Genomic DNA, 27,908 nt, shown 5'->3' with positions numbered 1-27,908 from the left:
AAATGTATCTTTTCATGCTGTAGTATATACTGCAATTTGCTTTTTACATTTAACAGTGTTTTGTCATGTTGATATATACAGATATATGCAGATATATACAGCTCTAGGTTATGAGTTTTAAACTGCTGTGTTGTAATTTATGGCAAACATATATTCTGAATTTATTTATTCATTCCTCTATGAACATTTCAATGTTGCAATAAATGCAATGCTTAGAATAGCTAACATATAATACGTCCTCAAAACATATTAAAATGTTTCAGGCAGACTATTTTTTGCTTCAATCGTCCGGTTATTTGTCCTTAACGTCCACTCTCTCTGCCTGCGCCGCAGGGGTTATTCCCTGAAATTTCCTAAAGGTTTGTTTCCCAGTCCACTGAGAAAAGGCTCTGATGTAGTCCCCGTATGGTGGCAGGGGTGGGCGAATGGAGTGGGTAGAGAATGGACACAAAGACATCTCAGTGTCAAAATATAAGACAATGGAGGTTTGTCTGGTCTGGAGCAGGGGAGGGTGGCAGCAGCGAGCGTTATAAATTTGGGGGAGGTCTGAGAGTTTACAATGCAGTGCATGCCCGGGGCTACCATATCCGGAAAACGAGGTAGCGGAATATAGAGGTCTTTCTCTCAGTGCACCTTCTGAAAGACGTAACCATCAAACGCCAGACGGTTGCCATGGGAACCAGCGGGGGAGGGCGGTGTGTCCGGCCAGAATTCTTGATGCGCTTAGAATGTTTCTTCTTCCGGTCCTCGGTTCTTCACAACCACCGCCCCTCTCCACCGTCCCCCGCCCATTCTGTGGGCTCTCATTCTCTTCCCCTTTTCATTCTCTCCTTCCCTGTTCTAGGCCGCCATCTTGAACCATGCGTCAAGATGGCGCCCCCCAGTTCCAGAGGCAGAGCCCAGGAGCGCCGGGGAGCCTGCGCGCGCACGTGCTCGGGCGCGGAAGGGTGGGGGCCGTGATGTCAAGACGTTGCCCCGCCCCCGGTGGTCGCTCCGCCCCCGGCCCCACTCCGCCTTCCTCTCACCGGGCGAACCCGGAAGTGGAGGAGGAGGTGCGGCGGTGGTGGCAGAGCGGGCAGGCTCTGGCGGAACCGTACCAGGCAGCGTGTCTGGGGTTGGGGGCGAGGGGGCGGGGCTGAGCGGCCTGGGCATCCTGGCCTGGACGGGGCGGGGGAGGCCATGGCCTCGGCAGAGTTGCAGGGGAAATACCAGAAGCTGGCTCAGGAGTATTCGAAGGTACCCGTCGTATGCGGGGAGTAGGGGGTCCCCGGCCCTGCGGCCTCGGGTTGCCTTGGCAGCGACTTGTCGGGACACAGGGGGACGGCGGAGGGGGGAACGTGAGCGCGCCCCTTCTCTCTCCTCCGCCTCTTCTGTCCACCATTACCGTGCCTTCACCTGCAGCTCTCAGGAGATGGGGCCGGGCGGTGTCTGGGTCCGTGTGCGTTTCTGCGGGAAGGAGCAGGAGTTTGACTCTTCCTTCTCACTGAACTAGCGGGCTTGGACTGGGATGTCAGAAATCCTGGTTTCCGCCTCTGGTGCTGGTCGGGAGGGGACGGGGAAAGGTGAGGACCATCCCTCTACGGCTGCTTCCTCAATTTTCCCAGCCCAGCAATGGGAAGGATCAAGTTTTCTCCTTTCCCACAGGGATGATATGAGGATAAAGAGATTTATCTGCCCCCAGTCAAGTCAGGAGTGTAAATAGAGTCATGCGTGTAAACTGCTTCACCAGAGATGGGTGGTTATGAATGGGTTCAGTGCTTTGGCAAGATGTTGTCTGAAAATGAGTTTGAAAGCTTGAGTGCTAGGGCTGTGTCCTTTTATCTCTCTGTTTCTTGGATCACCTGGACTGGGGAAGAGCACCCAGCAGGTGCTCAATACATGTTGAATTAAGCAAAGTAGGGACCTGTCCCTTTGTTGTATTTATGGCATCAGTATTTTAAACGATGGAACCCTTTTCTCGGAGAAGGGTGGTGCTGCTTTAATGGGTAGGGTGGTTCTGCCTCAAGAATATTCTAATGAAGTACTGAAAGCAGAATCTTACAGTTTTGGAAATTGATTCATTAGTCATTAAACTTCGTTTTCAATGATCTTGGTATTCATGGGAGCAACTGGAAGACTTAGTCCCTTTTTTACAATTTGGAGAAACTGAGACACATTTTAAAATTTCATGTAACAAATATGCAGCAGGGCAAAATGAAATATTCTTTGAAAAATAAAACCTGTGCCTAAACATACACACGTAAGTCTTTTGACGGTCAAATGGGAGCCTTTTGGGATGCTACACTTATTCCATGGGTGCTACCATTGGCAAAACTTCTTGTGTTTCCATTTGAATTTGCCTTAAGGGCCTGTGGCATGATGTTAGTGATGGCAAGTTTTTATCCTTTGAAGGAATATTTTTTGTTTGAAAGGGCCAGAACTTATTTGGAACAAATCCATGTGATGAAGTGTGGTGGGTGGAGGATGACAGTACTCAAACTTGGCTCTACTATTTTTGGGTGAAAATGTTTCATGAGTATAAAGTAAGGGGACTGATTTTCTCTTCTGGAGAGTAAACAAGCTCACAAGGCAATTCCAAATGGCAGAAGAGTTTCCAGAAATATTTTGCACAGTGGTTGCATTGCTGAAATAATTGTATAGCCTCCCAGAAGTAATAAAAACTTTGAAAGATTTTATTATTTTGGATTTGTAAGCTCTTTTGTTCAGCAGACAATTAGTGCCACCTGTGAACAATTTGCCGGGCCCTGTTGAGTGAGGCAGAGTTCCACCTTAAGGAGAACCCTTTAATAGAATGTTCAACTGTTGTACATAATTACGATACAGGATGACAAGTGTTAGCTCAGTGGGAGCACAGAAGAAATGGCGGGTAAGGGTAGAAGTTACTTAGATTGGGGAGTAGGGAATAGGGAGGAAGGGATGGATGGTAGTACTCCAGGCAAAGGAGACAGTCTCTGTTTGCTGACATGAAGGCATGTTCAGATACACGACAGAGAGTGGTGAAATATGGTTGGAGGGATAATTTGGACCCGATCATGAAGGGTTGTGGTTGTCAAAAAGTTTGAACTTTGAGTAATGGAGAGACGTTAAAGGTTTTCGAACAGGAGAGTGACATTGCTTTTGGAAAGAAAACTGGTAGCTGTGTGGAGGATGGACTGAAATGGGGAAAGATTGGTGAAAAGAAGACCAGACTATAGGCTCTTTGAATAATTTGCGGAGTGTAACGTAGGATTAAATAAAGTTTTGTGGCTGTTGAGATGGAGAGGGGGGCTTAGATTTAGGAATTATGGTTAAAAAATATGGTTTAGTTTACCTCTTTTTTGTGTGCCTGCTTTACACATAGCAGCAACCTTATGAAGGATATAAAGGTGTCGAGGTAGTCATCCTTGTGTCTCATTCATTCTGTGGGACGTGATGAGTGAGGGAAGACTGAGAGTTGACCCTGAAGGTGACCCATGGACTGCTCTGAGGGAACACCACTGCCACTGGCAGAGGAAGGTGGGCAGAAAGGTGAGCCAGTTTGGAGCGAAGTTTAGGTGCAATCATAGTATTTATGGTTGGAAGGTACATTGAAGCTATCTTATTCACATAGTAGCTTGAGATGATGTTGGGGTAATTGCTGAAAATTTCTAGTGGAGAGGGACTGGCTGAAAGTCAGGACAAAGGCCAAAGCTTTTGTAATAATTCCCATAAAGACAATAGTTCCTATAAAGACAATAGTTAAACTTTGAGAGTTAATCACTTTAGGTAGATTCTTTGGGGAACACCTGTGGGAAGGATGTGACAGTAGGAGGAAATGCTGAGGAGACTATAGGAGGTCTGCCAGACTTCAGGTTATCTCCCATATTGGGCCAGAACATTTTTCATCCTTTTAATTGCAGTGTGATGGAAATTTCAGAATGTGAGAACACAGATTGGTCAAAAGATTTCATGTGCTTTTTATTGCCTGTCAGTTCTAGTGCCAAGCAATTTCTAGATAAGATCTATGCTATCGATACCTTCAGCCCTGTGCCTATGGAAGGGGGTATTCTACCTTTTTGATAGCCTCCCCGGTGCAGAAATTGTGGGCTGATGTTGAAATCCAGTTACATCTTTCTTTTTCCTTATTTAGGATACAAAGAAAAAAGATTTCCTTTTAGTATGTAGAAGGAGGCCTGCAAATCAAGAGAGCAGCAAGCATGATCCCTAAACCAAGGACATTTGCAGAATCTTCTCATTCTTATTTAATGCAGATCTTGGCCTGTGTTCCGGGAAGGGGCCCATTTCTTCCTTTGTAACTTCTATCATCATCTTTTTTCCCCCTGAGAAGGAAAAAAGCAGTATGAGGAGCTCCCATTAAAGAGACTGAGAGTGTCGTTAGATAAAAGATGAACCATGGAGGCCGAAGCAGGTGAGAATTTCTGAGGTGGACAGGTTGCTGAAACAGTGCTATGGAAAGGTCAGTAAAAGTGGAGATTAAGACCCTCTGGTTTGGGCAATTAGGCGATCACTGGAGGCTTTAAACATTTCTGGTTTAACAGAGTTTGGGGGAGGCGAATGGTATGTAGAAGCTGGTTTTCAGAGATTTATGAAGTTAATAGGTAAAAGACAGAGGCTGCCCCTTTGAGACGTGAGGGAAAGTTAATCAAGCCCTCATTTTTCAAAGACTATTTCTTACTTGGTGTTTCTTCCACGGCCTGCTCTGCTTCTGATGCTCTGGTATATCTCATTCTGGAGATGAGGCTGAGAGCATGCAGTCCTGGCTCATTTGATTCAGCCTGCTTTCTCTGAATGGGCTTCTGCACTCTTGCCTGGCACCATGTTAACGTGTAGGCAAGTTTGAAGTTCTGATCTTTCCAGTGTTTGTGTTACTCTGGGTTCTCAAAGTGTAGACCCTGGATCAGCGTCATCAGTGGCTGGGAATGGGTTAGAAATACAAATTCTTAGGTCTACCCAGGACTTACTGAATCTGAAACTGGTGGTCAGACCCAGCAGTCTGTGTTGTAACAAACCTCTCCAGTCGTTTGGATGCATACCAGAATCATTGCTCAGGAAATGGTATCAGTATAGTAGCTTTTGCTCAGATGATCTTTTTAAAGCTCTTTTCAAGGCATTAAAAGCCAATGGGGGGACTTCCCTGATGGTCCAGTGAGTAAGACTCCACCCTCCCAATGCAGGTGGCCCGGGTTCGATCCCTGGCCAGGGAACTAGATCCCACATGCTGCAACTAAAGATCCCGAGTGCCGCAAGGAAGATCCTGCACGCGGCAACGAAGATCCCATGTGCCACAACTAAGACCTGGCACAGCCAAGTAAATAAATAAATAGTAAAAAAAAAAAAAACCCTACAGTAATCAAAACAACGTGATACTGGCAAAAAAAAAAAGCCAATGGGAAAGGTAAACATCCATTATTTCTCTAACAGTTGACTTTGCAATTGATGCTTCTTTAATTACAAAGGAGATTGCCTTTTGAAACTTTTTAGGCTTATACTCTTAGAGATGCTCATTTTGGGAAAGGATCAGTCTCGATTTGGTGTGTTTGCTTTCCAGATAGCAGGGCTTGGCTGAACCTGACTGATCGCCCTCTCTTGTAAGAGAAAGGCTCTGGGGCTGGATTGGATTAAAATGGAGTATCAGCTTTTTTCTTCCCTGATGTGTAGGGTTCACCACTAAAGGTGGATTGGAAAACGGTCTGTGTTCAGTGCTATCCAATGGAACTTTCAGGAGAATGAGAACGTTCTGCATATTTGCTGTCCAGTAGGGTGACCACTAGCATGTGGGGCTATTGAGTACTTGAGATGTGGCTAGCTGAGCTGAGGAAATGAATTTTGGATTTTATTTACGTAATTTAAGTTTAAATAGGCACATGTGGATATGGCTACCCTGTTGAGCTGTGCTAGCTTAGCCCCTAGATCATCACAAATGTAAGTGTCTATGTGACTCACCTGAAGACCTGTTAAACTGCAGATCCTTTCTCAGTAGGTCTGGGGTGGGGCCTGAGATTCTGCTCCTAGGTGATGCTGCTGCAGCTGTCTGCAGACCATACTTTGAATAGCAAGGCTTTAGAAAGACAAGGGGTGTCCTACTCTCCGTCTTCAATTCAGCTGAATTTCCAACCAGTCCCTGGTGAGGCAGCTAGATTACAGGATTGGGAGTGGGGGTTTCATCCTAATGAATTTCCTCGCATGAGAGCAGGAGCTAGAGAAAGGGTCTTGTTTGAGGGCAGCTCTGAAAAAAGGTTTTCTTCCCAACTCAGTGACAAAATGACCCCAGCCATTAGTACATAGTATGTAGCCTTCAGTTACTTTATCCTTTTCCACAGTGAGGAGCAAGTTAGTAGGCAGAGAGAAAGACTAAGTGGTATTCCAGCACTGTAGAATACCTAAAATGTTAGAACTGGGAGTGTTTTTAAGGATCGTCCAGGCCAGAGATACTGAAGCTGTGGTTTGCAGATGACTCAGGTGTGCTGAAATCAGGGTTTTGGTGAGGCTTAGGGATGGGCTTCAGGTTATCTGTTGCATACATTACTTTGTAATGGAGAAAAGCTATACATCTAAAGATTCGTTTTATAGGGTCATAAAATGTGTATAAATGTCAGAATGTCCACTGTATGGAAACAGTTATGTAAGAGTGATTCTAACACAGAAGATTCTAGCTATCTCTTATAGTTGTTTAATGTGTTGCATTTAAACACCTTTTATTTACAGCACTTAATTTGATTAATTAACTAAAAATTTATTGAGTGCCTTCTCTATCCATAGCATTGATCTTTCATTGTACGCAGGAGATACAAGGAAGTATACTGTAGTCTCTATTGTGAAGGACAGTTTAATTGGCAGATGGGACTTGAGTATAGAAATCATACATAAATTAGTAAACATAAAATGTACTGCTTTAAAAAGTAAAATTAAAACTGAACAGTTTAAATAAGAGATGTCTTGTTACTAGCAAGTGCCCAGGGAACTGAGGGCAAGGTCACTGTGGACCATAGGGGCACTATAGAGAATGGTTAGGGAAAATTTATGGAAGAAGTAGGACCAGAGTAGGAAGTAGGCTCTAGAAGAACAGTTGGAGTTTGGTTGGTAAAAATGAGAAAAGGCTGTGTTTTCAGAGTAAAGGTAAAGCTAATCAAAAGATTACAACACAATGAAAAATGAGGTTTGAAAAGGACTAAGGGTTTCTGAGTTGGGATTCAGAGGACCATTTCTCTACTGAATGGAACAAAAGTACATGGCACAGCTACTAGAAATAGGCTATGTCACCTTCTGGAGAATTTTTCTGTCCTTCTGGAGAATTTTTCTGTCCTAGTGGAGACTTCAGGCATTTGTTTCTCAGTTACATCCACATCCACTGGAGTCTCCACACTAGTCTCCTAGAGGCATTAGTGACCATTGGTAACTTTCTGAAACAAACACTGCATTTGCCTCCCACTGTGGTGAATGCTGGTGAGGAGAAAGATAAGATTCTAAAAGACCAGACTGGTCACAGCAGTATCCGCATTTGACAAGATGTTGGTCAGTAATGCAGAGATGTGGCAGTAGTGATGCTGAAATGCAGGAAGACGCCAAATGCCAAGTGCAGGTAACAAGGCAGTGGAGTAGGCCAAGCTTATCCTTTTCTACCTACCAAACAATAGAAAGGGATTTTCGATAAATACTTCTAAAAGCTGCATTTTCTGTTGAATGTTTCCATTGAAACTGTGTTTGAATTGTTACCAATTTAGCAAACAATATTTTCCAAAGGAAAATCGAAATCATTTTTCATTATAATCAGATTAAGTTCCAAACAGCAGTAATTTGAAAACTTTAATTTTGCTTTTATGACACAATAGACTGTTCAGTTTGCTTTATGTAGCTTATAAGTGTGCCTTAAAAATTAAAGGTGAGGTTTTTTTATTTGTTTGAAAACTGATGTAGTTCTGGTCCTACAGAAAATTGTCAGTTCAGCAGATTTCAAGCTTCATCCCTAGTCCTTGAGGCAGTCATTAGGACCTTCTAAATACCACACAAAGAAGATCAGAGAGCAAAGTTAGAACAGGGATATGAAATGAAACCTAAAGACTGAAGTAGTATCGCTGTCCTTTGGCTATATGGATTTGAAAGTATTTCTTGAATTCTCTTACCTAGGTAGCACATTATCCAAGAATATGTTGATATTGCTTAAAAGGTAAAATACTACACAATGGAAGTCAACATTAAAGTGGGATTTATTTCTCTCTTCTGAACTTCTAGAGCAGAGTGTAAAGAGCCTAATAGCAAATATTTTAGGCTTGGGGCCATATGGTTTCTGTTGCATCTACTCATCTCTAATGTCATTGTCACACAAAAACAATCATAGATAATTCATAAATATTCAAATATTCCTACTCTTCTGGCATAGAAAAAAGTCATTTCTGTTCTCAGGAGACAGATGTGAGCTGTGCAGAACTAGAAGTAGATTTTTTTTTAAGCTCATAGATAAAATTCTCCCATTCATTTAGTTTCTCAGAGAAGAACCTGGTCTATCATGGTCTCTGTACTGAGTCCTCAGAAAATTAGTCTGTAACCCTTTTGCTTCAGCTACACTGGGCTGGTATATTTATACTCACATGCTCTGTGTTGTGCTTGCTGATAACTACAGAAGGTTTATCTTTCAAAACCCTGCTGGTGGTGGTGATACAGATGTATACCTAAGTAGAAATTCATCAAGCTGTATAATTTCTGTTTTGTATATTTTATTTAAAATAAAGTTAGACCTCAATTAAAAAAAAAAAAACTGTGGAAGAAGCCCAAGTCCTACCCCTTCAAAGGCTTCTGTCACCTCTCCAGCCCACTACTTTTCTCATTTATATGTAGCTTTATAAAATAGTAGCCAATATTGTCTAATGACATTATGCCTGGAGTCAAAACTGCTGCTGTCTGAATCTCAGCATTGCCACTGAACTTCTCTGTACCTTGGTTTCATCTGTAAAATGGCGATAATTATAGCACCTATTTCATAGGGTTGTGAGGATTAATGAGGTAGTGTATGTAAAGTATTTAGGACAGTGCCTGGTATGTAACGGAGCATTCAAATGCTAGCTGCTATTATTATCAATTTCTAAATTGAGCTTGCTTCTTAGTTGCTTTTGTACACTGCTTCCACTGATGCCTGATTAAAAGTCCTCCATTCCTGAGGCTATTGCGGGCGATGATATTTGCATGACTAATATTAGGCACAGTGTACTGCTGGGTATGTTGACGCCCTATATTTTGATTTTCTGTTGAATTCTTATTCCATAATCAGTCCAGTTGTATGTATTTTACAGATGAATGGTGTGTCAGAGTTTCAAGGAAAATGACATACTCAGTACCCTATTATCTATTGTATTAGTTTTTATTTAGGGAGGTGATTGGTTTCCTAGAAAGAACCATGTATGGGAAGTCGAGAGACCTGGATTTTAGTCTCAGTTTTGCATTGATTAGTTTTATGTCATTGGGCAGCTCAGCCTCTGTGTCCTTATTTGTAAAATGACAGACTGATGATCTCTACTATTCTCTTCCGGGCTAATATTCTTGTTCTCATATATATGTGAGCAGATAGTTACTCAGCGTACTGATTCCTGTAAAGTTATGGTAAGTGATTTCCTTGCTATAAGTGATTGCTTTATATTAAAAATTAATTATTACCTCCTCTGTTTTCAGCTTCGGGCTCAGAATCAGGTCTTGAAAAAAGGTGTCGTGGATGAACAAGCAAATTCTGCTGCTTTAAAGGTAGGCTACAGGGTATTTTTTGTTGTGAGGGTTAGGTTAGTGTTTGGTGAAGCTCACAGCAGGGAATTCAGCTCAGTTTTCTGGGTTAAATTCCCAACTCTGACAGTGACTCACTAGGAATAGGGGAGGGTAATAGAGTTTTTTTGTGTTTAACTTTCCTACTTGCTTAGGTATGAATGTGATGTGCTTTGACTTCCTTAACTAGAAATTACAAAAATGTATTATTGGACTGTGTGTAATGCATTTCTCTCATACCTTGCTTCTCTCATAGCTAAATTCATCAGGATTAATGGGGCTTCTTATCTGGCTTCATCTGATAGCACTCTGTGGGTCTGTGTCATATTCATGTTTATATCCCAAGCATTCAGCCGATGGTTGTCCCCTACTAAATGGATTTGAAAGTGTGAATCATTTAGTCCATCAATCTTGCTTTGAGGTCAAGCTGTTTAATAGTAATAACCTGTGTTAATGAGGACTGTTTGAGTGATACATCTTACCATCAGCACCTTTAACTGAGAGGAGAAATATGGTGGGAGTTGCAGGAATATGTTTCTACCTCATTTTAGTAGGCATATAATAAGTACTGCTTAGTGATATTTTTAATTGGAAAAATTAATTTGAGGATATGGAGTCCTTCTTGGCCAAGCTTCAGTTAATACTGCCTACTTCATTCTTTCGCTCTCTCCCTTGCTTCCTCTTTAGAGAAAAGGGCTTAAGATTCCCTTTACTCTTCTCTCTTTCTGGAGTAGGCCCCAACCAGTGACATATCCTGAGAATTTCCACTCAGGTCTCCAAGACCCAGAGATACGTCCTTTCACGTGGCTGGTGTTGGATCCTCCACTAGAGAAATCTGTGTCTTGAGGGCGCTCCCTCCTCAGGTGCTGTTCCACAGACTCAGGGCTGAGATAGTTCAGAGCAACTTACCCATACTCCCAAAGCTCTCTGCGCCCAAGCTGAGACGATTAAAAATAAGCTTTAAAGTCAGGATATGTTAGCCAAGTTATTATTTTGCCTAAATCATTGAAGAAATGATTATTATCTCTCCTCATGATGTTTAAAACCTATTACTGGGGAAGGTATTTCCTAGCTCGTCTTAGTAGCCCACTCTGGTGTTTGATACCCTCTTGTTGCTGGTTATGTTCAATTAACCCTGTGATAGTGGCCGTGGTGGCAATAGCAGGCTCTATTTATTGAGCACCCACTGTGTGTCAGGCAGTACGCTAACACATTACATCCATTATCTCAGTTTTCACAACAGCTCTGTGAGGGCAGACGCCACTATTATCGTCCTCATTGCAGAAACTAGGGTTTACAGAGAGATTGGGATGGATGTCTTCTGAAATTACTGATTGGTTAATGGAATTGGAACATTAGTCAACTAGTGATTAACTAATTATAAGGATGTAAAGAAATTACTTTATGTTTTACTATTCATCACAGTGGTCATTAAAATTATAGTGAGAATGACAGTTTGCCAGTTTGCTCAATGGGAATGTTAGGATGTCTCTGTTAGAGTAGGCATTTGATTATATTGGGTTTGTCTCTTCAATGAGTTGTTAGATACAGTAAGCATTCATTGATTAGAATTTCTATAATTTGAAATATATAGTAATTTGGACATGGGCTGAGCCTAAGTTTACCATTGAACTTCAAGTAAAAATTAAGGACTTACTAAACAAACAACAGAAAAGGAAAATGTTTTTCTCTTTAATGAACACATATTCTATCCCTCTAGCTGTGCCCTCAACATGCAAATAATGTCAATAGATTGCAGACACCAGCCTCTGGTTTTTAGGTTGCTGTTTCAATATCCTTAAATCCCCTATTCATTAAAACTTGACCTCTTAGCTTTATAGTGGTTTTTCAATGAAAGTAATAAAAGCACAGATCTTTCAATATATGGTAGCATATGGCCATCTGTGTTTGATTACCAGTGAACACAAAGTTGTCAGAACGTTGTAAGGAAAATATAGTTAGAATAATTTTTTTTTTTTTTTGCCACGCCACGTGGCATATGGGATCTTAATTCCCCAACCAGGGATCGAACCCATGCCCCCTGCATTGGAAGCACAGAGTCTTAACCACTGGACCGCCAGGGAAGCCCCAGAATAATATTTTTTTAAAAAAATAGAGTGAGGGCTTTCCCTGGTGGTGCAGTGGTTGAGAGTCCACCTGCCGATGCAGGGGACACGGGTTCGTGCCCCGGTCCGGGAAGATCCCACGTGCCGCGGAGCGGCTGGGCCCATGAGCCATGGCCGCTGAGCCTGCGCGTCCGGAGCCTGTGCTCCACGATGGGAGAGGCCACAGCAGTGAGAGGCCCGCATACCTCAAAAAAAAAAAATAGAGTGAAACTAAATATTTCTCTTGTTTCCCATTTTCTTACCCTTACCATGGTATAAACAGTACAGAATGGTCAATAGAAGATGTGTTGTTTAGATTTTGTTGCTATTTTCATTTTAAGACATCTGAAACTATTCTTGTGGTAGGATAATATTGATTTTTATCTTTGACAAATCAGAATAATTTAAAGTGTATTAAAAAGACTTCATTTCGACTGACTTAAATTCAAGGAGGATTTATAGGAAATAGTGAATACAAATATATTTCTTCCATTCTTGCTTACTAAAGGGCATCATCAGGAGTCTGAGGTTCTCTTTAAACTTTCAAGTTTATAAAATTGTAGCCTCAGACTTTGCGTCTCCTCACTGCCAGACACAAGTATAAGAACATTACATAACAACACATAGTTGTGGATATTTTACTCTAAGTCGATGACTGTTACTTCAGTATATATACTCCTTTAGTTTTATTTTTAAGTACGCTTGGTTTGGCCAGAAAATGATTTTGCTACAAAACAGACCTAAAAACATAGGAACTGTAATGATAAACATACAACTTGAATTCCTTAAAGCAAGAGGTTTTGATTATATTTTGATGAAAGAAAAAATATTTTTTTTCCATTATTTTTAAATGTTAAGGCTAAATTACAAGGAATGGTCTCTTTTCACTTTGATGTAGGAACAACTGAAAATGAAGGATCAATCACTGAGAAAACTACAGCAGGAAATGGATAGTTTGACATTCCGAAATCTGCAGCTTGCCAAGAGAGTAGAGCTACTTCAAGATGAGCTGGCTCTAAGTGAACCCCGAGGCAAGAAAAACAAGGTAGGTCAAGTAAAAGCAAGTTAGTGTGACCTTGTCATTAGGTACAGACATCTCCAGGCCATCCTGGTTTTAACAGAAGACCTCACCTCCAAATACTCTAAAGTTCCATTATTACACCTGGATATTGGGTTAAGAAAGCAGACATTTATTATTAATATATACCAGTATTAGAGGCATTTTCACATGGAAGTGAGTTTTCAAGAATTTATTAGGAGCCAACATGCACATAGTTGATTTAGTGACTGAGAAAAGTGAAGGGAGTATCTCATATTGGTCAAAATTATGGATATTTTTTAGTTATACTGAGTTGCCATTAACCCAAGGTAGGGCAGATAGAATGAGAAACATTGTCAAAGTGTAGCTGCTGTCTGTGAAAGTAGCAGTTGAAGTACTCATACATTAGGCTTGTAAGTTTGTTGCAGATGTATTTTCTTCGGGTGTTTATTCTTAGGAGTTCAATTTGGTATTATTGTCCTGAGATGTAATTATGATTTTTTCCCTTCTGGTTTTATGTTGTGAGGTGAGATTCTGATTACTCTAAGATGGATGATCCAGTACTTTTGATCATTCTGTGATTTAGAAGTTGCTTCTTTTTTAAGGGCAGGAGCTAGTGATTGAGTCTTTAAAAGTCTTGCATGTTTGTAGAACAGCACCCCGCAAATGTGTGGATTGAGGCAATAATAATAGAATGGTTGGAGGGAAGAAGGCCCGCAGTAACTCTGAAGCAGCGTGGTGTGGAGGGAAGAGTGCTGGCTTTGGAGTTGAGCCCAGGCTTGAATTCTTTGTCTGCCATTTATAGTTCTATGACTTTAGGCAAATTTTTTAGCCTTGCAACCTCAGTTGTGGGAAAGATACTCTCAGGTTTGTTGTCAGGATTAAATGGGATCATGTAAAAGTACCCAGGACTGTATTTGCCATATGATGGGCAGTTGACATAATTATGTGTTAGTACATTTCCATATGCATTTCCCCTACATGGAAGAATTCTCTAGAGTGGTAATTTTCAAATAAATGGGGAAGAGAGAGGGCAAAACAGCTATGTATTAGAATCACTTGGGAAACTGTCAAAATACACATGCTCTGGAAATTCTGAAAGACCCTTGGGGAGGGAATAGCCATCTGTATTTCAAACATGCTCCCCAGGTTAGTGAGATCCTCTCCCAGGGCTGTTTTAGCAGAGATTTGGGTATAATTACTTCTGAATTAATTTTTTTTTTTAATTTTATTTATTTATTTATTTATTTTTGCGGTACGCAAGCCTCTCACTGTTGTGGTGTCTCCAGTTGCGGAGCACAGGCTCCGGACACGCAGGCTCAGCGGCCATGGCTCACGGGCCCAGCCGCTCCGCTGCATGTGGGATCTTCCCGGACCGGGGCACGAACCCGTGTCCCCTGCATCGGCAGGCGGACTCTCAACCACTGCGCCACCAGGGAAGCCCTGAATTAATTTTAATAAGAGCTTTCCACATTTGGAAGCACTAAGGACCCAGAATATGTCATTCAACAGTGTTCCTTGTGTGCACATACCTCTTGTGTTTGCATTTAATGTTTATTTGTTTGTCTGTTTGTTACATAGCTGCTCCATTTTCAAAGGGCTTTCTAATCACTGGTTCACATTGGATCAGTAAATGACTTCATTTTAAGTGAGGAGTGAAGCACAAGAAAGGCAGAGGAGGGTGGTGACTGATGTCTGAACAGTTCATTGTTAGGCTGCCCCTTGAATAGTCTCACTTCTGTGTGTATTCCATGAAAACAGATGTTCATTATTGGCTCTTAAATAGTGCTGTTCTATGTAGAAAAAGTTAATATTGGTAAAAAGGCAAAAGGCAAGTATTTTTCATAATCTTTGAGCTTTTTCCTTCTGTTTATTTATAATAGCTTTATCTTATGTTTTTTAAATTAGAAATTTATGTGAACTTCTGTATAAATGTGTTTTTGTGAATGCTGTTAATTTCTTAAAGGAGTTTTAACAACTCAGACTCATGGAATTGGTAAAACTGTCATTTCCCAAACCAAAAGATCAATTGAAATGATATTTATTAGCATATTTGTATTGCTAGCTTTCTGGGTCTGCTCTGTCTTCCAAAAGAACTACTCCTGAATTCATCTGCAAAGAATAGTGAGCCTTATCTGTTATTTTCTCTCTTTTTTTAAGCTTTCCTGCTCATTGCAATATTTGCAGTTCCAACTTGTGTCACATAGGAAAAGTTAAATGATGGACTGTATACCTTTTGCAGGATTGTTTGAGAATGGTGAACACGTAGAAGAGACAAGCTACTAAGGTGATAGAGAATCTGTGTACCTTAGGATGTTTCTCTAAAGGATGAAAGTTATGTGGACATAACTTATTCTTTCCATCAGAAAAGTGGAGAATCTTCTTCTCAGTTGAGTCAAGAGCAGAAGAGTGTCTTTGATGAAGACCTGCAAAAGAAGATAGAAGAGAATGAACGGTTGCACATACAAGTGAGAAAATCTTTCTGTTTTTCCATATGAATTTAAAAATGGGTTGTATGATCTGCAATGTGGAAAAACCAGTGCAAGATAGAGTGCTTTGTGTGGGTGTTTTAATGTTTTGGTGTTTTAATGTTTTGGGTGGGTGTTTTAATGTTTCCTGTGGTCCTTAGGTACATACGTCACTGTCATTCATTCATTTCTTAGATCTCATTCATGTTTTAATACGGATGTGTGCTTTGAATATACACTTGTTCAGAGTACAGCAGAATAACTTCGTAAGTTAACAATAAAGAAGTATACTGGGCACTCTTCATTTTATATAGGAGGTGGTTGGATGGGGGCTTATCAATAAGTAGTGTTTGCTTTTTAATTTATGATAGCTTAGTTGGTTTTTATCTGTTTCCCTGTTAGTCTGTAAGGTCTCATTAGTGTATAGACCGTGTCGGTTTTGTCTGCCCAGCCTCAGGACAGGGCCTCACTCATGGCAGGCCCTCAAATATTTGTGGAATGTTGAGTAATCAGTGTCTGCTCCAAACCATTCAGCATATTTTAAGAGTCATAGGGTAGTGTATTCAACTATGCCTCCTGATTTTTTGTGTGAAATGGTGAGCATAGTCAAACAGTGGAAAATAAATATGCATTCTCAGTCTTTGAAAATGTTTACAAAATGAACTTTTGACTTCATGAATTTTCTGTTAAGTATTCATAATTCTTAATTACTACTGGCTTCTCATTAAGGAAAGGAGCCTTACCTGCTTCAGGAGTTACACCTGTTTGATTTTTGATTATTTAATTGCAGAAGTCAGCCTAACAGAAAAGTCATGCCCTGGTCAGTTGAGTTTTCTGTTTGCCAGAAATGGTTTAAAATAGAAATCCATGAGCCTGGGAGGAAGGAGGTACAGGCTTTGGAGTCAGTCTGTGACTGTGAGACATTTGACAAGTTAGGTCATCCCTTGAAGCTTCTGTTTCCCCATCTGTAAAGGAGGGATTACAAGTACACCACCTCTGACCTGCCGTGAGGCTCCACCGAGCTCATGCCTGTGTGGTTTTGCACAGTGAGCATATGGAACCTTATGGAAGTTGCTCAATGATTAGTCGCTGCAGTTGTTTTCTCTTCATTTGTATATATTGGGATGTTGTGAGAAGACGCCATGATCTTTTCTTTTCAGTTTTTTGAAGCCGATGAGCAGCACAAGCACGTGGAAGCAGAGCTAAGGAGTCGGCTGGCCACTCTGGAGATGGAAGCGGCCCAGCACCAAGCTGTGGTCGATGGCCTGACCCGGAAGTACATGGAAACCATCGAGAAGCTGCAGAACGACAAGGCTAAACTAGAGGTAAGACCCGCCGTTGGTGAGAGCATGTGAAAAAATAGTCCAGGCTTTTGGAAATCATCCACCTGCTTTACAGAACAAAAGTTAGCCATTCAAGGCAGGACTGCTGCCTGCAGCGTCTCCGCAGCGAGCTCACATCTGTGGCCTGAGCCCTCTGCTCTTCTTTTTATTTTTTTGACAGACCAATATGCATATAATTTTGGTTAGTTATATTTGTCACACCACATTTCTAGCAAATTGAACACAATTTCAAGTAAATAGCTATATAAAATTTATAGGGGAAAACCAGAAAATTAAAAAAAGGGTAGAAAAATTTTTTCTCTACCTGTAGCATTTCAAAACGGAAAGCCAAACAATATAGTTTGGCATAGTTTATTTTTAAAATTTTTTTATTTTTTTAAATTTTATTGGAGTGTAGTTGATTTACAGTGTTGTGTTAGTTTCAGGTATACAGAAAACTGATTCAGTTACACATACACATATATTCATTCTTTTCAGATTTTTTTCCCATATAGGTTTATTACAGAATATTGAGTAGAGTTCCCTGTGCTTTTTTTTCCTTCTAAAATTCAGGTAAAATCTCAGACTCTAGAAAAGGAGGCCAAGGAATGTCGACTTCGGACAGAAGAATGGTATGTGGAAACGTGAATTCCAAGGGGCCCTGAAGTGAGAATCAGAAGACCCGAGTTTTGGTGTAGTAGCTCCTCTGTCTTCATTTTCTCACATTTGCAATGAGACAGGAGTAGATCGTCTCCACGGTCCTTTTCAGTTTTGTTATCTGTGGGACCTTATGAATTCTTTGTAGAGTGGCCTGTGCATTAGTCCTCAGCCTGCAGATGTTTTGGACTGTGGCAGATGGCATTCTGGGGCTCCAGTACTGAGGACTGGGTCCTTTCTGTTTTAGATTACTCTAAAGAGAAGGCCTTCTCATTAGTCAGGAAAACTGACTAATGATCATGGTGTCAACCTTTTAATTTTAAATAATTTTAAATAAAATGAGGTTATGCAATCTATTGATAATTTGGAGATATTTAGATTTTAAAATATTACTTATCTCTAGGTAGTAAGAGCATGCACCAACATTTATTTGATAAATGACATATTTTAGGTTTTAATAAGATCAATCAAGTGCATTTTTTCAGTTTAGTTGCATTGAACATGCATGGTGTATCTATGGTCTTAATTGAATCAAAACCCAAAATGATCAGATTTTCAGCTCAAGAGAAAAAAAACGCTTTAATACTTTAAAAACGTTTACCATAATACTTGGACAAATATTTATGTGTTGTAAAGAGAAAATTTATGAGTTTGAAATGGCTCTAAGATTATTTTGAGCTTGGGGAGATAAACTTAAAATTGTATAAGATATTGGGACTGTGATAAATTCTTTGAAACTTCCAGTCATTCAGCAGGAGTCTCAGGAACTTTAGAATCAAGGCTTAGTATTTTTCTTATCTTCATTTTTTTTTTTTAACAACTCTCTACTACCAAGGGTATCCCAGATGTCAGGTACCATCCTCTGAAAGCCTGGTACCAGCTGTTGAGGTAACAAGCAAATCATGACCTACTGTCTATTGATAATGTGGTTTTGTATTTTTTCTTTCAGTCAGTTACAGTTAAAGAATCTTCATGAAGATTTGTCAAGTAGATTAGAGGAATCCTTATCAATCATCAATGAAAAAGTACCTTTTAATGATACAAGTAGGTATTATGTACAGTTTTCCATTATTTGCAACTCTGAACCTCTTTATGATAGCCAACTAATTAAAATAATTTGTAATCGATTTGGCAGAAAATCTCTTTGGCCTAACAGAGGGTTGCTTTCTTTTTGTCCTTTTGATCAGCTTTGGCCTTCATGTTTCATACGGAGATTTTAATTTGTCACATAACTATTCTGAAGCTAGGCTTATAAGCCCAAAGCCACATTTTTTAATTGCGTGTATTTAACATATCCCAAGGTGAAAACCAACCGTCACATAAAGTACCTGAATATTTGTACAAGAAAATTTGATCATGGTGGGCGGCAAGGTGGGAGAGGAGTAGCAGGATGGGTGGGAGGTGAATCTTCTTAGCCTGGTATCTCCTGCCCTTTGGACAATCCCCAGAGATAGTTAGGGAGTTGACTTGGGTAAGCCCTGCTTCCTGCTCATCCTGGGAATGGTCTGGTAATTTACACAGCCAAGAGCAACAAAAAGAAGTTAAAAAAAGAAAAATCAACTTACATATATAACAGATGCCAAATTTGTAACCTTTAGACAGGTATTAAATCTAAACCTTGAAGACAAAGAAAACAATTGTTTTGATCCGGAAACTTAAATTTAAATTAGTACACATTTCCTTTTTTACAATTATATCATTGAAATTAATTTTTGACTTCTTCTCAATTTTTCTTAGGGAAGACCTAAAAAAAGAGGGAAGAAAAGACACCAAAGAAAAATAGTAGTTTGCTCTAACACTGAAATCAGCATATGTCATTATTATATCAAAAACCTAAATTCATCTGAAAACAACACCTGTTACTGCTTTCTACATTAATGGAAATAGCACCAGCATACTTTGATCCACTAGGCTTAAAACCTTGGCATTTCATTTTCCCCTTATTCCTTAGTCATCAGGTTCTAATCATTTCCTTCTGAGTCTCTTTGGGTTTATCCTTTCTTTTCCAGTACTAGTTGTCACCCTATTTTAGGTTCTTACCATGTCACAAGTAGGTTACTACTTTTAGTTCCGAAATATTTAGAGATTATTTACTGAAAGTCTAAATGGGTGGGGAGCACAGGATATGCAAAAACGTATAAGACAAAAATCTCTACCTACCCTCAAGGAATTTATAGTCCAGTAGGGAAGAAATAAGGTAGAGAAATATCTAAAATATAAGCTAAGCTATTCCATGAAGAACCTCTTGGGGTTTCAGAGTAAGGATGATTACTACTGGTGGGGTTGTTTGGGGAAGCCTTTTGGAAGAAGTGTGCTTTGAGTTGGGCCAGGATGCAAAAGTAGGTTTTATTGGTAAGAGAGGTGAGGGAGAATGAGCCAGGGAATTGCATGGAGTGTGGTTATGTAGGATAAAGTTGCTGTCAGGGCCTGACAGCAGTAATTAGTTAAGTATGACTGGAGGCCAGAGTGGGTGGGATGTGGAGGCCAATGATGGGTAAGTTCTGAAAGGGAGGGTGGGGCTGGACCCTCAAGTTCTGGGCAAAGGGCTTGGGGGGACTTAATTTGCAAGTCAGTAGGTTGTTGCAGAAGCTTTTGGAAATGTCTTGGTGAAATTTGTGCACTCACAAAGTTCATCTGGCAACAGAGTGCAGACTACCCTGGAATGGGAGAAGGGGGCTGATGCTGTTGTGATGATAGTCCTGGTGTGCTGTGATGGGGGCTGGAGCCTGAGTTGTCAGGGAGATGCAGGGAGGCAAGGGAGCAACAGGAGGCAGTGTGGTGGAATGATGTGGTGCAGCTGACAGAAATCAAAGAGGCAGACGGGGAGCAGGTTTATGGGAAAGATGTTGACGGTAACTTTGTTGTGGCTTAATATTCTAACAGATTGGTGTGCATCTCTTTACCTACTGATGTGTACATTTGTGAATAAAAGCCTAGATCTGGGGAGAGAAACTGATGCACCAACTGATTGACCCAACTGGGATGGATGAGCCCCCCTGTTGGGAGTGGTGGGAATGAGGGGTGCATAGTACAAAGAGGCCTGTGCAGAGTGCACTGCAGTGATCAGGAAGGGAAGGGGCTGAGCGGGAGAGAAGCTGGGAAATGGGGTGAGCATTTATTATTTCTCAGTTAAGCTCTTTTTTCGTAAATGTAAAATGACTTAATGAACAGCCATTTTTGTTTTGTAGAATATAGTCAGTACAATGCTCTGAACGTTCCAGTCCACAATAGGAGACATCAGGTAAAGATGAAGTTTTTATTTTCAGTGATGTGTGTGTCAAACTTTTCAGAAACACCAATTAGTTGTTTGGGCCTCTGTTTAGTGCACCAAACCATTGCGTTTAACTTTTACTTTCTTTCCTCATACATTCTTAAAAATTGTGAAACTCGCTGTTTTTTGAATTTGTAAATAATATAGATTTTTGCTGTCTCTTGTCCGATAACATTAGAACTGAATTGTGGGATGCACTGATTTTTAAGTCATACCTTTCTTTTAGGTTTTGCACTTAAACAGTCTAGGTTAAGTGGAGAGGTATATTTACCAAAGCTGGCGGCTTTCTATTGTAATTTACTTAGATGGTAGTATTAAAATCTAAGTGGGAGCAAATGAATTTAAATTAAGGAATTATTATACTAGAATTCAAATGTTTCTCCAAAAGCAGACTTATTAAAGTTGTTTGGGAGTAATAACTTGATAGTTGACTTTAACTGTATCCTTTTCATTTTAAAGCTGAAGATGCGGGATATCGCTGGGCAGGCCCTGGCTTTCGTTCAAGATCTCGTCAAGGGTCTTCTGAACTTTCACACCTATACAGAACAGAGGATTCAGATTTTTCCTGTTGATTCTGCCATTGACACTATATCTCCATTGAACCAGAAGGTACATTTAACTCAGGATACCTTTTGTTTGCCCTGAACAAACGTGGAGACTTGTTACTAATTATCAGACCGCTTGTGTGCCTCTGCCAAGTACTGTGGAGGACATGGGAAAAGCTACAAATCGTAGTCTTTACCCTTAAGGTAAAATATGGCAAACGTGGGGATTCTTAAGAAATGAAATAGTAAGGGAGTTGTTAAAGACCTTAGTGTGAGTGAGTGGTATGGGCAATAAGTGATATGAGGTCATCAAGGAGGGGAGATTGCTGTCGGTGGTAGTGTCTGGAAAGGGTCTTTGGTGATTTAACTGGACTTTGAAAAATGAGCATGATTTGCATGGGAGGAGTGAAGCGGGGTGGGTATTTTTTCACCGCAGGAGAGGGAAAGACATGAGCAAAACCATGGAGTAGGAGACCATAGGGAGTATGCACGTAGTCACATACCACCACTTTTGCCATATTGTACTGGTAACACAGACTGGCCCTGACACAGTGTGTGAGGGTGGGTGTTACTCAGAGCCAAGAATAGCAGGAGGTGGGGATTATTGGGGCCATCTTGAAGGGAGGAAATTAGGGGGCTTGTAATAGATGAACTCTAAGTGCCCCATACTGTGGTGTCTGAAGTGAGTCATGCCACTCTCTACTTACCTGATTCTTCTCATCAGCTTTTTGTTGGTGTCTGTGTGTGCATCACGCAGTATTTCCAGGGTTTGAATAGTATTTATGTCCACAGATCCTGTTAGTATAGCAAAGGCTTAGATTCTGGAGTCGTACTTCTGGGGTGGTAGCCCAGTTCTGCCACTTTCTATGTCCCCTTGGTCAGTTTATTTAACCTCTCTGTGCATCTTGAAAATGGAGGATAAAGTACCTACCCCACAGGTATGTATGTTTGAGGATAATGAGATAATACATGTACAGTGCTAAGAACAGTGCTTGGCGCATAGTAAGTACTCAGTAAAGGCTAGCTCTTACCATTGTCGTCATGCTGCAGTACTCATAGGAAGCCCTCAGCAGATGCTTGCTTTTCATCAATTTTCATCTGACTCTACAAATCTTTTGAAGGTCATAAAAATTAAACTTTGGGCCTTTGAAATGCTCTTTAATATCACCGTGGGAAAAAGCTTTCAAATGACCTCAGTAAGGAAAATGGAACTGCAGCATTTTAATGTAGTTATATTTTCTTTTATACTTCCTATAATATAAAAACATTTTTTTCCACTGATTTTTTGTCCATTATTTTATTTTATTTACTTTTTATTTTATTTATTTATTTATTTGGTTGGTTGGTTTTGGGGGTTTTTTGGCCACACCGTCTGGCTTGCGGGATCTTAGTTCCTCAACTAGGGATTGAACCCGGACCCCAGCAGTGAAAGTGCTGAGTCTTAACTACTGGACCACTAGGGGATTCCCGCCATTACTTTATTTTAGCTTGTTGCCATATTATGCCCACACAGCGAGAATCAAATACGTTAATCTTAATAGAAACATTTCATTACTTTGCAGAATTCCTATTTTTCTCAATATTTTACCCTTGGTGCTTTGGCCTCTGAAAGGCCCTATGTGATTTTCTATTAAGTCTGTATTACTGAAGATTCAGAAACCATTTGTTAAAAGATGACCAAAGCGTTTAGATTTGTTCATAGAATCATAAAGTAGACGTTTATACCTGAGCTTAGAGTTCAACTTATTTACAGCTCTAAAGATCGAAGCCCAGAGAGACTGAATTTCCCAGGGCCATATATCTGTGTAGTTTGCAGTAGGGCCAATTGAATCACCTATCTGCAAAATGAGACCTTACATTTCTATACGGAGAAAAAGAAATTTGAGCCATTATACACTATTTAGAAAACTGAAATGTTTCACAAGTGAAAAATTAACTTCTTGCTTCTCAATTGTCTAAATGCCTGGGGAATCTTTTTCTGAATCTATTCTTCATACTGAATTAGTCCTTTGTAAATATTACAGTATCCATGACAGTTATAAAAGTTTTTATATTCTCATTTTGATGATAATTACATTCCTGGAATTTGTTAACCTTGAACATTGTATACAGTGAAAATAGGAAACTGTACTTAAAAGTCTTTTGCTTCTAAAAAATGAGTTAAATTAAATGAGTTATATAACACAAAAATCTGTCATACAGTTTTGATTATCAAACCTTTTTTTTTTTTTAACTGGGACCCCTATGAAGAAGCAGTTGTTTAGAGAAGAAGGCCTGTTGGTACTGTGTTGTAAATAGTATCCCCTCCCCATTTGCTTCATGCCTGGTCATTAATTATGTCATCCCTCTTCTAGTTCCTCATTTTGCAATGGAATGGGGACTTGGGAATAATATCTAGGATTTTAGAGGGGAGCTCTGTGTAAAAGCCTGATTTCCCAAAAAAAGTTTGCAAAAGAATTTAGGTTTAAAACTCAGCGAGTCCATTTACAAATGTTTTGCTATTCTTTATTTTCCAGTGATTTAACTCACAATTCTTTCCCTTCTATTTAGTTCTCACAGTATCTTCATGAAAATGCATCCTATGTCCGCCCTCTTGAGGAAGGAATGCTTCATTTATTTGAAAGTATTACTGAGGATACTGTGACTGTCCTGGTAATTTTCTTCTATGTTTTACTTCTGGAAATGGGAGCTCTTCTTTTTCAAATGACTCTATTAACCTTGAAATTTTTTCTTTTCCAGGAGACAACTGTGAAATTGAAAACTTTTTCAGAGCATTTAACCTCTTACATATGTTTTCTTAGGAAGATTCTTCCTTATCAGTTAAAAAGGTACTTACCCTCTGGGCCAGGGAGCTTGGGGAATTGCGAGGTATCATCTGAGCTGTGCTGGAGTTACTAAAGTAATAACATGTGCTTCTTGTGATCTGCCTGACCTTTCTGCACCACAACCAATTTGGACTTTTGTGAAAAAGGAAAGTCATGGTTTGAGCAACACAAACTTATATTTAAGAAAATTGAATTGTAGTTTGTCAGCTAGGGTTTTTTCAGTATTCTGTACTGAGATTACTACTATAACCACATAATGCAATATGAACCAGTATTTTTAATGATTGTGAATGACACATTTATTGAAGGAAATATTTCATTTTGGGGTATTTTTTATCCTTTTACTATAAACATCTAGGTGGGTGTTATAATAGTTAACCTCTACATTGCAATTTATAATCCTTAGGTTTCTTTGAAATAGTATATTGTTTTTATTATTGGTGATTTATTTAAGTTATAAAGTAAAAACTTTGTGTACATACTTCAGCCCTCATAGGATATGTCATTAAGTAGCCTTAAATGCTCCATCTTAAACATTTCTAGAAAGGCAAGAGAAAATAATTTATGTAATTGGAAATTTGAGAATACTCCTTGTACATTTTGATACTTTTGGTCTAAAACTACCAAGAGTGCTAATTCATCTAAATCTTTTCATCCTAAGATTTAGTCTTTAAAAAAAGTAATCAAAAATAATACAATAATAATAATAATACATAGGAGAAATAAGAGCATATATGTAGTATAGTATATTGCAAAATAAGGTTTAGGAAATACGTAGATGAATAACTTACAGATGTTGAAAATATACAAGTAATTATAGTATTTAAGTCCTTGTAAAACTAAAGTAGTAGGTTTTAGCTTTTCAATAATATGAAATTTTATTATTAAAAATTAATGTGTTAAGAGCCATCTTATTTCCATCTTATTTCCTAATTCTAACCTAACAAAGGCATTTCAGTAACTGAATTCTATGATTTGTGCACATGACAGAATTTTAGGAATCAGGGAATTATGACAAACTAATGAAACAAATGAACATTTTGAAACAAGTAAACTATTGAAACAAACAAACAGTTTCATTCAGATCCTTAAATGTTTTAGTTCAGTATAATTAAAGTTTTTTTGAAAATTGACTCTGGAAGTTTAACACTAAATTGAATACACTTTATTGATTTGGTTTACGTTGAAAAGACTCTAAGAACCATTGCAAAACTTCTAATTGCCAAACATCTGGTCTTCTTATCATCCTGTGACTTCCCCTTCTCCAGGCTCCTATCCCATTCCTTACCTCAGGATGGCATATATAAGCCTCAGTTGCCCCACTTGCCCTTGAGTCTCAATGTCTTTGTGGACTCCCCTACATATGTAATTAAATTTTTTTTTCTCCTATTAAAAAAAAAAGAACCATTGCAAAAGTGGTATTTACTACTTGAAACAGTTAAGCATTGTTATTTTATCTTAATTTATTTTTTCACTATTACATTTTTAGAAACACTGGATAAGTCCTTTCTTGATTTAAGATTCCTATTCTTGGAATGTTCTGTTCCATATGCCTTCAGCCCTATGTTATCAGGTATTTATGTTTTTAGGCAATTTTTTGGTCATTGGTTTAAATACCACTTTAGTTGACAAGATGACATGTTCATTAGTAGTAAATGGGCTTAGTACCGAATGAAGCTGTTTGCTATAAATAAATAGAAGAGGCAAGGTCAAGGGAATGGATATGATTATCATTCTGTGCTAATAACTTTCGTAGCTTTGTGTAAAAAGCATTTTACTTGATTACTGCACATTTTAAATAAACACTCTTAAGAGTCAATGTAGTTTTTTTAACCTTATAATTAAGTTTTCCAAAGCACCATTTAAAATTGAAAATGGTAAAATGTATTTTATGAATGTTAAGCATTTATTTTTGTATTGAGCCTATAGATTGTTTTTTCCAATCTGTTTGACTTTTGAACCTACATACACTGAAAAACGTTTCTCAATGATTTTCTCTCCTAGTTCCTGTGTAATTAATTCTCTTTAGGAATTCAGTCTATGAAATATTTTTCTCCTGAAAATATTTTGAAGGGAAACATGTTTTTGCTGTTCTCAGGATGGAAAGATAATGGGCACCTCCCTTTATTTTTTCTTCCATTTAGTCGTCTTTTGCTGCATTGGCGTTTGCAGCAAGCAGGTTTATGTATTATGGTATAAAAAATGGAACCTTGTAAATGAGATCAAATTCCTTTTTTGGTAAATTCTCTCTTTGGATATAGATGTTTGAGAATTTAGATGGTTTCTTATAGCTAGTTGAAAATCGTTCAGGATGCTCACTTTTATAAAATCTGCCCATTCTTAGTTTAGAAGAAGAATGTGAAGCTTCCCTTTGCACGTCTGCATTACGAGCCAGGAATCTAGAGCTGTCCCAGGACATGAAAAAGATGACAGCTGTGTTTGAGAAGCTGCAGACTTACATTGGTCTTCTCGCCTTGCCAAGTAAGCATGTTTGTTACTCATGGTTCAACTTGAAGAAATTAGAGTACAAGAAGCTTGAGAAGGGAGGTGGTTTGGTGTGTTGAAGTGAGAAGAGGGTCAGAAAAACTTGAATTCAAATCCTCCAGCTCCTTATACATTTAGGGTCTTGGGCAAATCACTTCTCTGCTTCTGTTTTCCCACTTATAAAACGGAGGTAAATGTGATTAAGTTAAATTAAGAATGTACAATATCAGGCATCAAAGACATACATTAATTATTAAATCTCTTGGGCTTCCCTGGTGGCGCAGTGGTTGAGAGTCCGCCTGCCGATGCAGGGGACACGGGTTCGTGCCCCGGTCCGGGAAGACCCCACATGCCACGGAGTGGCTGGGCCCGTGAGCCATGGCTGCTGAGCCTGTGCGTCTGGAGCCTGTGCTCCGCAACGGGAGAGGCCACAACAGTGAGAGGCCCGCATACCGAAAAAAAAAAAAAATTAAATCTCTTTCTCTCCTTCCTCTTTTTTAAATGGAGAGGGGCAAAGCGTAAGAATTCGTAGCAACTTTCCAACAAGTAGCATAGGGGAAGGGAAGGTTAATAGTAAAAATGCTATTTTTAGAGGAACTGTATCATAACAAAGCCCCAAAATGTAAAGGTTGAAAGTCTTGGGGAAAAAAATGCTGTTTTAATTTGAAAAAAGTATTTTCAGGCCATTGAATGGACCTCAGTTTAAATGATGTTTGTAAGAAAACCATGATTTTTATAGTAGTGATTTGATTATTTGTTTTTTGTAACAGCTTAAATGTGATATAATTTACATACCATACAATTTACCCATTTAAAGTGTACTGTTCAGTAGTTTTTACTATAGTCACAGACATGTGCATCAACACTACAGTCAGTTTTAGAATATTTTCATCACCTTAAGAAGAAACCCTGTATACTTTAGCTATCACCCTCTTATTCCCCTGTTCTGTCCCCGCCCAGTACCAAGCAACCATTAATCTACTTTCTGTCTATAGAATTGCCTGTTCTGAACATTTCATATAAATGGAATCATATAATCTGTGGTCCTTTGTGACTGCTTTCTTTCACTTGGCATAATATTTTCAAGATTCATCCAAGTTGTAGCATGTATAGGTATTTCATTCCTTTTTATTGCAGAATAATATTCCATTGGATGGATATATCACATTTTATTTATCTACCTATCAGTTGATGGACATTTGGGTTGTTTCCACCTTTTGGCTATTGTGAATAATGATGCTATAGACATTTGTGAACAAGTTTTTTTTTTTTTTGCGGTATGCGGGCCTCTCACTGTTGTGGCCTCTCCTGTTGCGGAGCACAGGCTCCGGACACGCAGCCTCAGCGGCCATGGCTCACAGGCCCAGCCGCTCCGTGGCATGTGGGATCTTCCCGGACCGGGGCACGAACCCGTGTCCCCTGCATCGGCAGGCGGACTCTAAACCACTGCACCACCAGGGAAGCCCTAT

General features: G+C 39.5%; 1 protein-coding gene across 3 annotated transcripts in view; it reads left to right on the top strand.

Annotated features, from left to right (window-relative positions):
* Positions 1-1,149: 1,149 nt before the first annotated feature.
* Positions 1,150-27,908, top strand: part of PPP1R21 (protein phosphatase 1 regulatory subunit 21) — a 56,675-nt gene continuing 29,916 nt past the window's right edge. For 2 of the 3 annotated variants that reach the window (XM_060169388.1, XM_060169390.1), the window contains exons 1-12: positions 1,150-1,236; positions 9,640-9,708; positions 12,727-12,873; positions 15,234-15,335; positions 16,496-16,660; positions 17,231-17,289; positions 18,264-18,358; positions 20,503-20,555; positions 21,045-21,194; positions 23,681-23,782; positions 23,870-23,958; positions 26,300-26,436. In XM_060169388.1, the coding sequence (XP_060025371.1) occupies positions 1,180-1,236; positions 9,640-9,708; positions 12,727-12,873; positions 15,234-15,335; positions 16,496-16,660; positions 17,231-17,289; positions 18,264-18,358; positions 20,503-20,555; positions 21,045-21,194; positions 23,681-23,782; positions 23,870-23,958; positions 26,300-26,436 (1,225 nt within the window). In that variant the 5' untranslated portion in view covers positions 1,150-1,179. Of the gene's footprint in view, positions 1,237-4,001; positions 4,436-5,153; positions 5,375-9,639; positions 9,709-12,726; positions 12,874-15,233; positions 15,336-16,495; positions 16,661-17,230; positions 17,290-18,263; positions 18,359-20,502; positions 20,556-21,044; positions 21,195-23,680; positions 23,783-23,869; positions 23,959-26,299; positions 26,437-27,908 lie in introns of those variants that run through there. The other variant, XM_060169389.1, reaches the window with a different exon arrangement.

The sequence above is a fragment of the Lagenorhynchus albirostris genome, chromosome 13, assembly GCF_949774975.1.
Source record: "Lagenorhynchus albirostris chromosome 13, mLagAlb1.1, whole genome shotgun sequence".
NCBI classification, from domain to species: domain Eukaryota; kingdom Metazoa; phylum Chordata; class Mammalia; order Artiodactyla; family Delphinidae; genus Lagenorhynchus; species Lagenorhynchus albirostris.
The sequence above is the reverse complement of the archived record's forward strand: the minus strand, read 5'-3'. Positions and strand labels throughout refer to the sequence as shown.